Source organism: Glycine max, chromosome 11 (genome assembly GCF_000004515.6).
Source record: "Glycine max cultivar Williams 82 chromosome 11, Glycine_max_v4.0, whole genome shotgun sequence".
Lineage (NCBI taxonomy): Eukaryota > Viridiplantae > Streptophyta > Magnoliopsida > Fabales > Fabaceae > Glycine > Glycine max.
Window position 1 is genome coordinate 7885149 of NC_038247.2, and position 14445 is coordinate 7899593.

The following is a 14445-nucleotide window of genomic DNA, read 5'->3' on the forward strand; positions in this document are numbered from 1 at the left end:
TTTGGATGGATAAAGGATCATTTTAAATCAACTTTAAAAAAATAAAAGATTAAAATAAACTTTTAAAATATAAAGGATCAATTTTAACAAAAATAAATAAAAGATTATTTAGCCTTTAATTTATTATGTTGAAAATAAATGTATATTTTTTAAAACAATAAATTACAATATTGAACCTTACACAAGTTCCTCAAAGTCTTCAATATTAAACCAATCCTAACAAGTAAAATTAAAATATAATAACAATATAATCATTCAATTGTGTATTGTTATATATTTGAGATACATAAAATGACTTTTAAATAGCTTTGGACCTCCATACCAAAGTAGGTAGACTCAAATATACCGCTTTTATACCCAATTTGATTTGTCAGCTTATCAAATATGGTTCAAGGAACATTTCACCCACAAGAGATTTTTTTATTTATTTGAGGTTAACCCTTTCTCCAGAAGCCACCTCATAGGATTTTTTTGGATATTAGTTAAAAATATGAGAAGCTTATTCAACAGTTGTTGCAACAATAATACTATCATTTGAAAAAAAAATGTGAAATCATAGGAGCAAAATTGGAAACCTTAATGCCATGAATCATTATTTGTTTAATTGATTGGAAATCATAGATAACAGTATTTCAGTAAGACAGTAAATGAGTAAAGAGAAATATGTCTTTATCTTAATCCTACGTGGAACCTAATAAAACAAAATAGAAAGAAAACAAATTTTACTATCAAAACAATCCATATGAGATTTTATTAAACTTTTTGATGAATAACATTCGTTTGATCATAACAATTCGTAATAGTCATTTTTGAGATATTGATAATTAATTTTAATATCGTTTGATTATTCTTAAGATCATTGATTATACCTATAAATTAATATAAAATTTTTTTAGTCGTCAATGATCCTAAAAACAACGGAATTGTGTCATAACTGATTGTTGATATCCTTAAAAAGACTATTTAAAAAAAAATTATAACCATTGAAGAGTTGTGAGTAAAAAAAATAATTAAATAGAGTGTTTTAGCGTGTGAACCATTGAAATATCAGCCATTGGGGCGTTAAATTAATCACGTTATTTACCATGTTAAAAGTTAGAACAGATAATATACCAACTTAAATTTAATTGTTTTAGAAAGGGGAGTTGGATCTTCTCTGCAGCTGCCTGCTAAAAAACCCTCCAACCCCAACAAGTAAGAGTAAAGGCAAAGAACAAAACAAAACATGGACGAATGGCGCGCCACCATCAAAATGGATCACAGAACCCAACGAACTTAGAAAACCTAACCGAGTCCTCCATCAGTCATATTCCCATCGACCGTTCAGAATGATTGATGGTAGCGATCATGCAACAGCAGCAGCAGCATCAACAGCAACAGCAGAACCCCTCTGCACTGGTGCCACCTCAGCTCAAGAATCCCCAATCCTCCACCACAACCACCACCGCCACCACCACTCCCCTTAGGTCACCCTCCGCCCAGTCGCCGCTCTCCGTCGTCCAACCCATCCGGCAACCCCCACCCCCCTCTCATCCGGTGGTGCCGGTTACGACGGTGGAGCCCGGTCTGACGGCGGTGCCGACGTGTCCGCTGGTCAGAGTCCGGCTCTCGGACATTGCCCCCTATGACGGGGCACCAGGGGGACCCTATCTGAGAGCAATGGAGGCACTGTGTGGGTCTCTGTTGCGGCACAATGCTGCTTTGATCGAATTGGGGAACGAAGACACTGCTCTGATGCGATGCGGCTTGGAAGGTGCGAGGTTGTTCTTCAGAAGTAGGGCCCACCTTGGTTCTGGCAAGGGCAGCCGTGGGGTTTACATGTACAGAGCAGGAAGGTATAAACCATTCAACCTCAAATGAATGAGTTGAGCTTGTCTGGGATAAGCTAAAATCAACTTATGCACTTTTTAGCTTTTGGATAAGTTAGATTAGATGAAAGCTTCTGTAAAAGTTACAAGTTAGGTGCTCCTGGAGAAGTTGATTTTAGCACACTAGAGAAATTCAATTCATAAATTAACTGCTCAATTCACTTTACCTTGTTGTTATTTTTCTTATTTTACGAGTGTTTATGGAGAAGTTTATTCAGACAAGAGTAGTTGTTGTTGTTAATAGGTTTGGAGCTTAGTGTTTTGATGGAAAATTATTGTTTTGATATGGATGATGTTTGGCTTAACCTTGACCTGTTACTGTTTTTTATGGCTTCAGGGCTTTGGAGGATTGGGATTCTTCTCCCCCTTGCATGGCTGATATTTTCAGGTGCATGGGAAAGGCATCTCGATCCGCCTTGTGTGCCATTGCGAGGCATTTGCGTCTTAGAAGCGAGTAAGGAATGGGGATTGTGAAGGAGGGCCTTTCTTTTTAGTTTAACTGTCTTGTTACCGTGTGTTGTCTGATTGTTCTTTTCTTTCTAGTTTATGATTATGCGTGTTCACAAGAAGAAAATTGCTTTGTGCAGTGTTTTTAACCATTTGCTTGATGATGCTCCATTGCCTGCTAATGAGGTGTCTTCGTCGGTTCTTGTTGTGACCTACTCACATGCTTCTTTGCAAAATGGAAGGGGTGCCATTGGAGGCAGTAAGCCTACCATGAATGGTGAAGTTGAGAAGGGATTGTTGACGTTGATATCTTCTGACACTCCTGGTCTTCAGGTGTCTTTTTAATTGTTTTATGTGGATTGAAAATGTAGAGTTTAAGTGTGTCTTAGTTCGCTGAAGAAAAACAATAGCTTTAGGTCCCATAGAAATCACAATATCTTGTGCTATTGTCCAATATTTATTTTCTAGTCTGTTGGGTAATTTTGTTTAGGGACTGTTAAAGCTTGGTGGCTTTTGAGTTGATTTATCTTCCAACTTTTATGAATAATCTATTTTCTTCTCTAGGTATGTGATCCCAGTGGTCGATGGTATCTGGCAGACAGTGGGTTTGGGCCTGGAGATCTTTTACTTATAACAGGCAAGGCACTTAGCCATGCTACTGCTGGCCTATGTCCTGCTGCATCATATAGAGCTTCTCCTGATTATTTTCTGAGTCCTAATGGTGGAGGAAGGTACCAAATATTTTTTTTTTAAAAAGTCTTGTATTTGTGATGACTGATAAGATTTCCAAGGAACTTATTTAGGTACTTTCTTGGGCTTTGTGACTGTAGGTCTTCTCTTGCATATAGGCTCATGCCACAGGGCAATGCTATATTAGATTGTTCCCCAATTGCAGCAGCTGGCCATGTTATTCCCCAAAGCTATGTTCGAATATCTGTAAGCCAATTTATGGATGACCTTGCTGCCGAAGAACTGATAGGCAGCAGATGTGATAATGCTGATGTAAGTTATCTCTCCTATTTTTTTATTTTTATTTTTAAATATGCATTATGGAAGCCCTCCACACTGATCATGACTAGATAAACAAAAAAAAGATCCTAACCATGACAAATGGAACTGTAAAGAGACACCTTTCAAAACACCACATTCTTCTTTACTCACCCAAATACTTCAGAGATCTGTAAAACTACAAATTGCTTAAATCTCGGCATTCATATTCTCTCCAACTGTAACTTTCCTGCTGCAAAAGCCACACGAGTTCCTCTCCAACCAGATTCAATCATTCAATAGGATTCTTTCTAACGTAAAATTTACTAATGGAAAGTAGAATGCAATTAACAGAAAATTAATCATAAACAATGTTTACACTTCATTTTCTTTTGTAATATTGTATTATACCTTCTATTGTGGTATTACCCTGAAAAGACATGGATATTATTATAATGTAACTAAAACTTTTTTTGCAATTAAACTTTCATTTGCTACACACAATGTGAAATATCGAGGATCAGTGTTGAGCCTGTTGCCCTGTTGATAATGACAATGTTTGATTGCTAGCATTCTGCTGTGAAACTAAAGCTGAATTTAAGCTCCTGTGGTGTGATGCTATATACAAACTAATCCTTAGAGCTTAGCTTGTGTTATTTGTCCAGTGTCCTATACCAAGTTACTGACTGAATTGATCTTTTAAACTAATTTGATTATGACTTTCTTGTTTCACTTATTTTTAAGTAAAAGTTTACGCATGTAGCATTTTTGTCTGTAAGCTTGTTGGCATTGGAGGGTGTTAGGAGTCCCACATAGAGTAGAATAAATTACTTGATGTGGTATTGAGCCTTGAGGTTCTCCCACTTATTGGGTTGGGCTCTCCTCTTGTGCTTAAGTCCTAACAATTAGTGTTTTCATTGAGAGTCAGGCCACAAAAAGGGCTACCTATATAGGCTGGATTAAGGTGCAAACCGAATACTGATAACTGAGTGAAGCCAGCCTAGGGAAAAGGGCTGGCTACCACTGGGTCAGTGTCGATAGAGTGAAAGCCACCATGAAGGTTGGCCCTTAAAGGGGTGGCAATGTTAGGAGTCCCACATTGAGTAGAATGAACTACTTGATGTGGTAACCATTGAGGCCAGCTATTCAGAAGATCATAATGGTCTTTTTCTTGTTTCCCTGTCATTTATAACAGCTCTTGTAATAGTAATGGCTCTTCTTGTAAAACTTCTACGATTTCCCTTTAAGAAAATATCCTTTGATGCATGTGGAAACTTATACTCTTTTTATTCACAGGCTGCTGCTCAACACAATGTGAATAAGGAGCCATCATTAAGAAGTGTTCTATCAGATCCTTTATCGTAAGTGTAGTTTAACTTCAACTCTCCAACTGATTTAGCACTCTGTTTGAGAAGTATGTTATTGATACTATGTGATTAACAGTCTCACATAATTCTTTCCAAGTTTCTTTAAAAATTAAAAAAATAAAAGAAGTTGCCATAACAAAAGACTGACAGGAGTTGATTAAAAGTAAAAGATTAATAAATCCACTCTTTGGAGAATACATAAAATATTATGCTAATTTTTGCAGTGGATTGTTCATAGTGCAATTACAGATATACATGATAATAACACTATGCTATTAGAGCATGGTATGCCCAAAGCCTTGAGATTGAGAATACTTCTTTTTGTTCTTTTATTTTGAAATCTTACATTCTGAAAATACTTGATGTAGTGCACATTTCCTTTATTTATTGTGATCCATAATTCCATATGCAATGTTATTTCCCCCTTTTATAAAACATATGCAATAGATTTAAGTACATGGAAATAAACTATTATCTTTGCTCTGTCCATGTTCTTACTTTATACCTTAGAGAAATTATGCCATGCCTTGAGGATGTCTAATTCATTGCTCTGTTCTTTTTCTGTTGCTATTGGTCTGTGCAAGTGTTGCTGAATGTATGACTCTGTGAAGAGAGTTGCTGTTATATTATGTATGTCTTCAGATTCTACTGATTGGACCAAATGATTGTCTATGACATTCATATGGAGCCAGAGTTATAATTGCCAGACTAATGATATTATTGATCTTAACGAGTAAAATTTCACAATAATATGGAGAAGAGAAAAGATTGTTCAACACCTTAATTTTTCCATGTTGCATAATGAAGCTATAGATAATATTGTGTTAAGTAAAACTCGAGTTGGAAGTTGGAACCTTATCGTGGGTTTTTGGCATATCAGCAATTTTCTCTTAATCTCTAATGCAACATTGGTGGTTTTTTGTTAGTACTTTTGTTCACATGTAGAGCTTTTCTTTTTAACTTGCATATTAGCTCATTTTGTGTCCTTTTCATTTATTATGATCAGAAAAGAAAAATATGCCCTTGAGGATGTAGTGATGTACTAAGATTTAATTTTATTCTGATATCTATTTTCATTTCCTCTTTCAATTTTGTTTACCAGTGGCACATTCCTTGAAGATGCCATGCTTGTCTCATGTGGACATTCTTTTGGTGGTCTCATGCTGAGGAGAGTCATTGAAACGGTAAGTTGGACTCTTTATGTTACATCTCTGCATTAAAAAATGAAAGCCCATTGCTGAATAAAGTGGTATTTTTGCATCAAAATGTTAACATTTAATTTCTATATCAAAATATTAACTACTTTAAGCTAGTTAATGCCTTGAATTTCACAATTAAATCCAGCATCAAATTGTACCATATCCTTATTTACTGTGTATTTAAACTTATTTTCTTGATATGTGTGCCCTCCATGCATTTGGTATTCTTATTTTGGTTGTATTTGTGTTGTCTCATTTTTATTACCTTCCACTTTCTTTATGGTATTAAACTTTTAGATGGGAGAGACAAGAATCATACTTACAGTTACTGTTTCTGTAACAGTCAAAATGTACTCTCTGCAATGTGGAAATTGAAACTGGTTCTTTGATCCCTAATCATGGTATCTTCCATTTCCTTCACAGTTTAACTCTCTTTCATCCATCTCACAATATACACAAATACACGGATTATGCCTTATTTCTGGTTATGTTTTATCTATCTGATGCATTTGGTTTATTGTTTTTATTTATTTATTTTTGTGACCGATTAATTTGATTTCCTTTTCAGCTCTTAGAGCTGCAGCAGCTGCTGTCAAGCATGAGGATGATCGGAGGTTATTTCGTAATGCCGCTCTCCGAAAGCGGCGGAAAGAAATGGGTGACCAAATGGATTCAATGAGAAGAGTGAATGGGGTATATAACTTAAGTAGCCTGTGCTTTAATCCTTGCCCATAAAAGATTGGGATTTATGGGCAAGGATTAAATGAATTTATTTTATGTTCAGTCACAATGATTATGATGTGCCATTCATCTGTGTTTATGGAAGGAGAGTAAAAAAAACAGGTGGGCATAACAGTAGAAAAGGCTTGTAGGTGTATGAGGGAACAAGAAAGAGGAAAAGGGAACAAGGATGGAAATAAGATAAGAAAAAAAACGAGTCAATGAGTGGAGAAATCAGTTGGAGGAGAGAGAGAAATGACTAACAGATTGGATAACTGGAAAAGGGAATTGAAGAGTCATGAGTGCAATGATGAGGGAATAATCATATATGGATTTGGGTGAGAAGCAGTGGCATGGAGGAGTGGCTATGTATCTGGTGTCAATTCCTGTTTTCTGTGTTCCTTTTTGTTTCTGCTTTCCTGGGTTGTGTTGTTGTTGTGCCTTTTCTTCTTATCATCTGTGTAATCTGTGTTTTAAAATATAATTTTATAAACTGACTTACACAAACTCATCAAACATATTGATGAAGAGATTGACCAGTTGGCATGAGTAGCAAACCAGTAGTGTTGTGTACTAGTGATAATTAGGATATGTTTTCTGATTAAACAAAATATTCAAGACTGTAAGGATTTAGATTTTTGGAGAGAAATTTATTTCTGTTGGCACTTGAATGTTTCAGGAAAATGGAGATTTTACTGCTGCCGATGGACTTCAGCGGGGAGTACAATATCCATTTTTGGTAAATGAGAAAGTTGTTATTAAGGTAAACATTTTTGGTTTTACGTTTTCAATTTTTTGGCAACTAATATATCCAAATAGTCAGCGGAATCAAGAACAACCAATTTCTACAGGGCAACAGGAGAACACCAGAAAAATTTGTTGGGAAAGAAGCTGTGATTACATCTCAGTGTCTCAATGGCTGGTGAGTTATCAAGGATGGATTTGTTAAATTTGCATTTAGACTCTATATTTTGAGTTATAAGTTACCCGTAATGTAGAAATACTAATATAAAAATTCCGTTTCCCTGCACATTACATAATTAGTCAGCTTCTTTTATGCCTTAGCGCATTTTCCCATTTGGGTGTGGTAAGGGTATATAGAGGTTTTCTGTGTGCTTGGTTTCACTGTATTTTGTTTTGTCTTCATCGCCAACCAAAATGACCATCCCAAGCCCCTTTGTTTATGTATACTATACTTAGGTCCGTTTGTGGTGGTTTTATTTGTAAGTTTCAATTTTTTTAAAAACAACTAGTTTTTAGTTTTTAAAATTTGGTTTTAGTTTTTTTTTTCCCATCTAATTTTTAGTTTCAAAGTAAACTCATTTTAAAAGTTTCCTATCATATTAAAATTAGTTTAAAGATGTGTTTGTGTGATGATGGGATTGGTGGCAGTGATAATGCTAGTGATGACAATGGTGGTGTTAGTAGTGGTGGTTGGCGATGGTGGCAGCAGTGCCAATGGTGGTAGTGGCGGTGATGGTGGTGGGAGTGTCGATATTGGTCATGACGATGTTAGTGGTAATGGCAGAGCCGGTGGTGGTGGTGCTGATGTTTGTGGGGGTGGCGGCAAGGGTAGGACCATTGTTAAATGTTAGGAGAGGGGTTTTTTTAAAACTAAAACCAAATTCATAAATAATTTTTTCTTGGTTTTGAAAATGAATGAAGATATATGTTTTGAAATTGAGTTAAAAACCATTTTAGTTCCGAATGCGTTTTATTTTGAAAACCAAAAACTCGCAACCACCTCAAATGGGTCCTTAGGTACCTCTTTGGTTGATTTAGCTTGTATACTCATGAAAGCAAACACTGTAAATGTCACAATCAAGTGAATCAACTCTATGTTTTCCAACTTTTCTGAAAGTTTTTACTCCATTTCGACCTGCCATTTTAAATGGCCGAAAACTGAGTCAATTTGCTATCCTGTCTAGTTTTAATAGCACTGTACTATTATGTATAAATTTAAGACTATTATGATATTCTATTTCTGAAAGTGTAGAATACTATTGGGTTCTGTGGGTGGGATTTGGTAGTTTATATGCTTTTTATATTTGTATGCACTCTACATGTTTAATTTATATGATGTATCTAATCATTCTTTTTTTACATTCTTTGCAACACTAATTTGAGATGGAAAAGAGTGAAAAAGTAAATTCTCATTTAGTGGTGAACTTTTGTACAGGTATTTGCTCAAGATTATTGAAACTGGAGAGAATGTCCGCCTGCAGTACCGTTCTCTTAGGAAGCTCTTAAACTCACCAGCGGACCAGTGCCCCTCCCAGCCAATTCAAAATAGCAGCTCTTAAAATAGATTTATTGTAGGTTTTCCTTCTTTCTTTTTTCCTCCACCAGAAAAAGGAAACTTTTGTAGTCTTGATCCTTTGAAGCAAAGAATTGACTCATCTAGTCTTGATCTATGATTGTAAAGAATTACATTGACTGGTCCGGCTCCTTATAGCATGTGATAGAGGTTTATAATGTATCAACGAGGTTATTTGTGTAGATGCCAATGCTAGGTCGGCTTATAATTATTGTAAAGAAGAAAGCAGGCAAAGATAAATTAGATAGCATGTAAATTGTAGCTTGCACTTACTGAAATGGATCATATGTTTAATTTTATTTATTTTGCAACTATTCAGTTTTTGTAGAATGTGTTGTTTGTCTTCTGTGCTTTTATATTTGTGAACTTGAAGCTGTAAATACCAACTTGAAGAGAAAGAAGATCACTGAACTCCTACATTCTTACCTTAGTTGATTCTCACAAAATAATTTATGGCCAAAGTAAAAAAGTTATCGATATGCTGGGGGGCATATATATCTTCATAAGGTGGAGTCAACATGATGCTATAAAAATGGTGGAAAATACATAGTTTCTCACATGTCACGCTACTTAAACCTGAACATAAATTGGGATTGGAATCTATTGTTTTGAGATTAGTCAATCTGATTGTTTTGCTCTGAAAACTTCATTTTGGCACTGAAAAGAAATTTCTACTTTGATAAAAGCTACATTGAAAATTGTATTCTCTATCAAAGCAGCTAGACCATCAGCTGGCTATATTCATACTTACTGGCAAAGGATTCAAATTTCTCTCATGTTTCAAGTAACAGGCATGCACATAGGACAACAACACAACAATCAGTATTAATATATACTCTAAATTGAAGAGAAGTTCGTTAGAAATTTAATATGAATGTTTTTTCTTATATTAACTCATTTTACATCGAACAAAGGAAAAAAAAAGAAGGGACGAACCAAAAATATATTTGCCTAGGCCTGATGCTAAGTTGCCAACAGAAACGTTAGAGAAGCTTCTGTAGATGTTGTTAAGATCCAAGTATAACAAATTCCAAATTAACGAAATTCACAAAAAGTGGTGGTCCTGCATGCGCGCTATGGACTTTTTCTTCACTGGAATCTGGAATCCATTGACTAAATAAGATTTCAATTCAGCAATGCATTCTATTTGTAGATCCACTCGTTGGAACGAGCACCCGACTCATCCATATCTATAAAAATGCTTACTGCCTGCAGCAAATAATAAGAAATTCGAATGTACACTGACCATTGTTTTTTTCTTGGCAACCACTTATTTATGGGATTATTGTCAGTATAAAACTTCAAAATTACACTTGTAGAATTTTTCGTTCTAGTTTGAGTGTTAGAAACTATTTGGGTAAGCTTCTTTAAAAATACTAAGAAAAAAAAATAAGAAAAAAAGAATGAGATGAACTTCTCCATAAGTTAAAATAAATTCTCCATTAGCTAACCGTTAACTAATTTGTAGAAACTCTCTCGTATAACTTCTCTAAGAGTATGTTTGGATGGAGAAATTTAAAATTCTGAAAAATTTTAAATTCTAAGAATTTCAAATACTTCAATTGAAATTCTTTTATTTTCAAAATTTTGTATTTGGATAAAAAAAAAATTAAAATTACAAAAATGAATGAAAAAAAAAGAGAAGATATGATTGGTGTGCTAGTTACCCTATTGATATTTTAGGAGTTCAGACGGTGTTTCTTGAAGAAGACTGTTAGAAGAGAATTTCAATTTCTCACCCTTTTAGAAGAAAATTGAAATTCCAAATTTTTAGTTGATTAAAATTCTGTTTTAAAATTTCAAAATTTTAAATTCTTCATAAAAAACATCCAAACAATGAATTCTAAATTACAGAAATTCAAATTCTCTGATAAATTACTTTTCTCAGTTAAAATTCTCTATCCAAATTGGATGGGGGGATTTAAAATTTTGAGAAATTTTAAATTTTAAGAATTTTAAATACTTCAATTAAAATTCTTTTATTTTCAAAATTTTGTGTTTGGATAAAAAAAATTAAAATTATGAGGGTGAAAAAAAATGAATGAAAAAAAGAGAAGATATGATTGGTATGCTAGTTCTACGTGTTCCTCTACGCTCACACTTGATCGATGTTCCACGAGCTCAGACGGTGTTTTGTGGAGAAGACTGTAAAAAGAGAATTTTAATTTCTCATCTTTTAGAAGGAAATTGAAATTCCAGATTTTTAGTTGTTTAAAATTTTGTTTTAAAATTCCAAAATTTTAAATTCTTCACAAAAAAAACATCCAAACAATGAATTCTAGATTATAGAAATTCAAATTCTCTAATAAATTACTTTCCTTAGTTAAAATTTTCTATCCAAACGCACTCTAAAAGATGATAGGACATCTACAAATTAACCAATGGAGAACTTATTTTAGCTTATGTAGAAGCTCATCTCATCATTTTCTTCTCCTAAAAGTGCTTCTAGAGAAGCTTAGTCAAACAGGCCCTTAATTTGCATATAAGCTGCTTTGCATTAAGCAGTCATTGTTTTGTTGGTTTTTCTTATTTGTATCTTCTGTCTTCTCTAAGAAAGACATGTATCCACCTTTCACTATGCCCTTCTTTCTCGTTAATGATATTATTATCCAAGAAAGAAACAGTCTTCAACCAACTTTCAAAGTTTAAAAACAGCACCTAGATAATTATACAAAAGACAGAAGAGCATATACCTTGCCTATCCGAGGTCGTTCCTTCGACTTTTCTAGGCTGTTCCGAATATGTGAGACAGCTCCCCAACATTTTAAGGTGTTTGCAATATCATCAAGCCTCAAAATATACTCTTCTTCGGTCAATGGGAAAGATCTCTAATAGCAAAAAAATATTGGAGATACTGAAATACAATTAAATGGATAATTTCAATGTATACAAGCAATTCCATAGTGGTACAAACTGTTTTTAATAACCATGTACTTTAAAGTACAACCAAATGCATGGTTTAGGTACTCAAACTCTTCATACCAATGCAATCTATGAAAACAGTAACCTTTGCATTTTGCCTTTTCTTTTGTTCTCCCTTTCTAAACTGACTGTAGGCATAAGCTGTTTTCATTTTGATTAATGCAACATGGCCAGCTTGACATAATTCACTCAGAATTTGTAAGCATGGCTGTTGGATAAGTGACATTTCAGGGAACCATTCGTTTATGCAACAGAGTCAATAACAAATTCAACTCATTATGACAAAAATTCTAAGAAAAAAAGTTGTGTCTGGTTTCCTTTATTTTCTTAGTGTCCAATAAATTGTATGTTTCAATTGAAAGGAATCTACTCAAATCATTTATCTTAGACAAAGAAAACACGAAGTAGCACTGAATTTTTAATACCTGCTCCATGTACTTCCACATGACATTCATCGCAAGGAGATTTCTTCCCATGAATTCCTAGAACAGATTATGTTTAACAGTATGAGACTAAACCATGTCTTAATTCAACAATTTATCCAATTTCAAAGAATCAAGCACACACCATGGAGCTGATATAATGCTCCAAGGACTTCGTAAGTAAAATGTGAAAATAAGGAACAAGCATCATACTCATGAAGTTTCAAGTTATATATTCAAGGAAACATATAATGCAACAACATTCAAGAACAAGGATGCTAGTAATTTTTGGAAAGACATCGGTCTATAAATCACAGCTAAGCATATCCAACTCTTTCAATATAATTTCCTTTATCCCACACTAAGGTATACTGTGATCGGATAAACCCAATTTTTTAATAGCATACTACATGATATAATTATTAGTTACAGCATTCATCTCTTTACTATCAGAATTTTTTCAACCACAAGCATGCTAACTAATAAATAGGGACATACATGCGCTAAAGTGGAAAAAGATGGCAATGTGCACTGTGGATTTGATCACCATTTGCATGTCTATGAACAACAGCATGTATGTTTGAGAATTTCAAAGTATATGCCTGATCAACAAATGCAATCTGGATAGAGTTGACAAGAAGATAAATCAGCTGAAGAATGAAATTTCTATGGCAGAAGAAACAGCAGTGTACAATTTCCAACGAAGTGCTGGATAACTCCCCCTCATTTCTCAATAATTATACTTTGGAACAAACAAGCCAGATATTATATGGGCTGAATTTTTCATGTATAACTCAGAGCAAGTAAATCACGCATATAATTCCACTTGTTTAAAAACTAACCTTCTTTATCAACTGTACATCATAAGACCTCCCATATTTGTTCCTGATAAGAGTAGCAAGGTCAAATCCACTAAACGTGGAATCATCTTCTCCAACTATTTTCTCGAGACTCTCTCTAAGCATTTCACTATTCACCTGATGCATATTTCAAAAGAAGCCAGACTCAGGTAAGCACAGCAATGTAAAGTTAATGCTTTTTAATGTATTATTCTTAAGACTGAGAGTCTGGATATAATCCAATTGGAAAATCACTTTGACATAAATATAAATTGATCAAGCAATAGGAAACTGAGAATTGAACGTACTCCTCCCATTTCACCATTCTGAGGTTTTTTCTTATCAGTGTCATCTGAATCAGAAGGATCCATACTGTTGCTCACTGAACTGGCAAAAATGGGCCTACATTTTCTGGCACTATGGCCATATTTTTGAGCATGGTATCCAACATTAAGGAATTCCGATCCTCTGGAAAATGGAGCCTTGTTAATACTTCCTTTGTCAGGATGATCCTGAATTCTCACAGGCCAACTACACTGGTGGGTAGACATGATGTTCATCGTATCCTTCACGCACTGTCATTCAAAATATGCATGGAAAGTGGAAATTAAAATACTGTTAGCAGCCAAAAAAATAAATAAAAAATAAACATATTGTTCTCAAATCTCAGCCCAACACAGACTTCTTTTTTGTGGATAAAAGACAAAATGGGCATTTGAAAAGTAGGTCATGATCGAACATCATGAAGCAATTACAGAATTTGATAAGACCAATTAACAATTATAGAAACAAAAAGGCCACGGATAATAATAGATTGAGACAATTATTACTCTGATCATTCACAATTTTTCAAATAGATAAGCTTAGAATTAGAAGCATGAATTTAGTTAACTAACAATCGTAACTCCATCCATGTGCAGAGAACATCAAAGAGATCATCTTATGCTTTTCCCAAATTCTACTTTAAGACCAAGACGATGTTTGATAAAAAAAATAACTGAAAAGCTAGCTGGTACTGGTTACTAAATTGCGGGTTAACTTGTTGATTTTCTTTTAGCTAACTTATTGAATAACAAGTTATTAAATTTCCAAAGGAAGATAAATAATAAAACTCTAGTGCAATGCATAACAGAATGCCACAAATAAATATTTATACTCCTAGCTTATAATCAAGATCACGCAGAAAGAGAATTTCGTGTAAACATAAAACAAAACCCATATATACATATTATTGAACATGTTTAGTACATGTAGAGCAAACCTGGAAGACAGAAAGCAGAAGCTAGCGGATTGGGAGAAATGACCCCTTCGGTTGATGTTTTTTTTTAATTTTTTAGTTTTTTTGGGGTTGAAGGGT

The 14445-nt window shown here is 34.3% G+C and overlaps 2 protein-coding genes across 4 annotated transcripts; one reads left to right on the forward strand and one right to left on the reverse strand.

The window, feature by feature from the left end:
• The first annotated feature begins 1037 nt into the window (after window positions 1–1037).
• Window positions 1038–9232, forward strand: LOC100794424 (uncharacterized). Of its 2 annotated transcripts, XM_003537744.4 has the most exons (12): window positions 1038–1835; window positions 2206–2322; window positions 2456–2648; window positions 2880–3046; window positions 3146–3317; window positions 4599–4663; window positions 5772–5853; window positions 6212–6269; window positions 6437–6561; window positions 7268–7351; window positions 7440–7510; window positions 8768–9232. In XM_003537744.4, exons 1-12 carry the CDS (start codon window positions 1336–1338, stop codon window positions 8889–8891), a joined length of 1758 nt encoding a protein of 585 aa, XP_003537792.1. In that variant the 5' UTR covers window positions 1038–1335; the 3' UTR covers window positions 8892–9232. The 2 variants fall into 2 exon arrangements, with proteins under 2 accessions (XP_003537792.1, XP_014619439.1); XM_014763953.3 differs by lacking the exon at window positions 2206–2322.
• Window positions 9233–9707: 475 nt separating this feature from the next.
• LOC100794949 (uncharacterized) lies at window positions 9708–14443 on the reverse strand. Of its 2 annotated transcripts, NR_155431.1 has the most exons (7): window positions 14350–14443; window positions 13397–13663; window positions 13092–13226; window positions 12748–12869; window positions 12253–12309; window positions 11599–11733; window positions 9708–10114 (listed from the first exon to the last, which is right to left on the reverse strand). NR_155431.1 is itself a non-coding variant. In NM_001362184.1 (6 exons), the coding sequence occupies exons 2-6, from the start codon at window positions 13646–13648 to the stop codon at window positions 10049–10051; spliced, it is 645 nt and encodes a 214-aa protein (NP_001349113.1). In that variant the 5' UTR covers window positions 13649–13663; window positions 14350–14443; the 3' UTR covers window positions 9713–10048. The 2 variants fall into 2 exon arrangements, 1 of the variants encoding a protein (NP_001349113.1); NM_001362184.1 differs by lacking the exon at window positions 12748–12869 and having other exon boundaries at window positions 9713–10114.
• Between the last annotated feature and the right edge of the window lie 2 nt (window positions 14444–14445).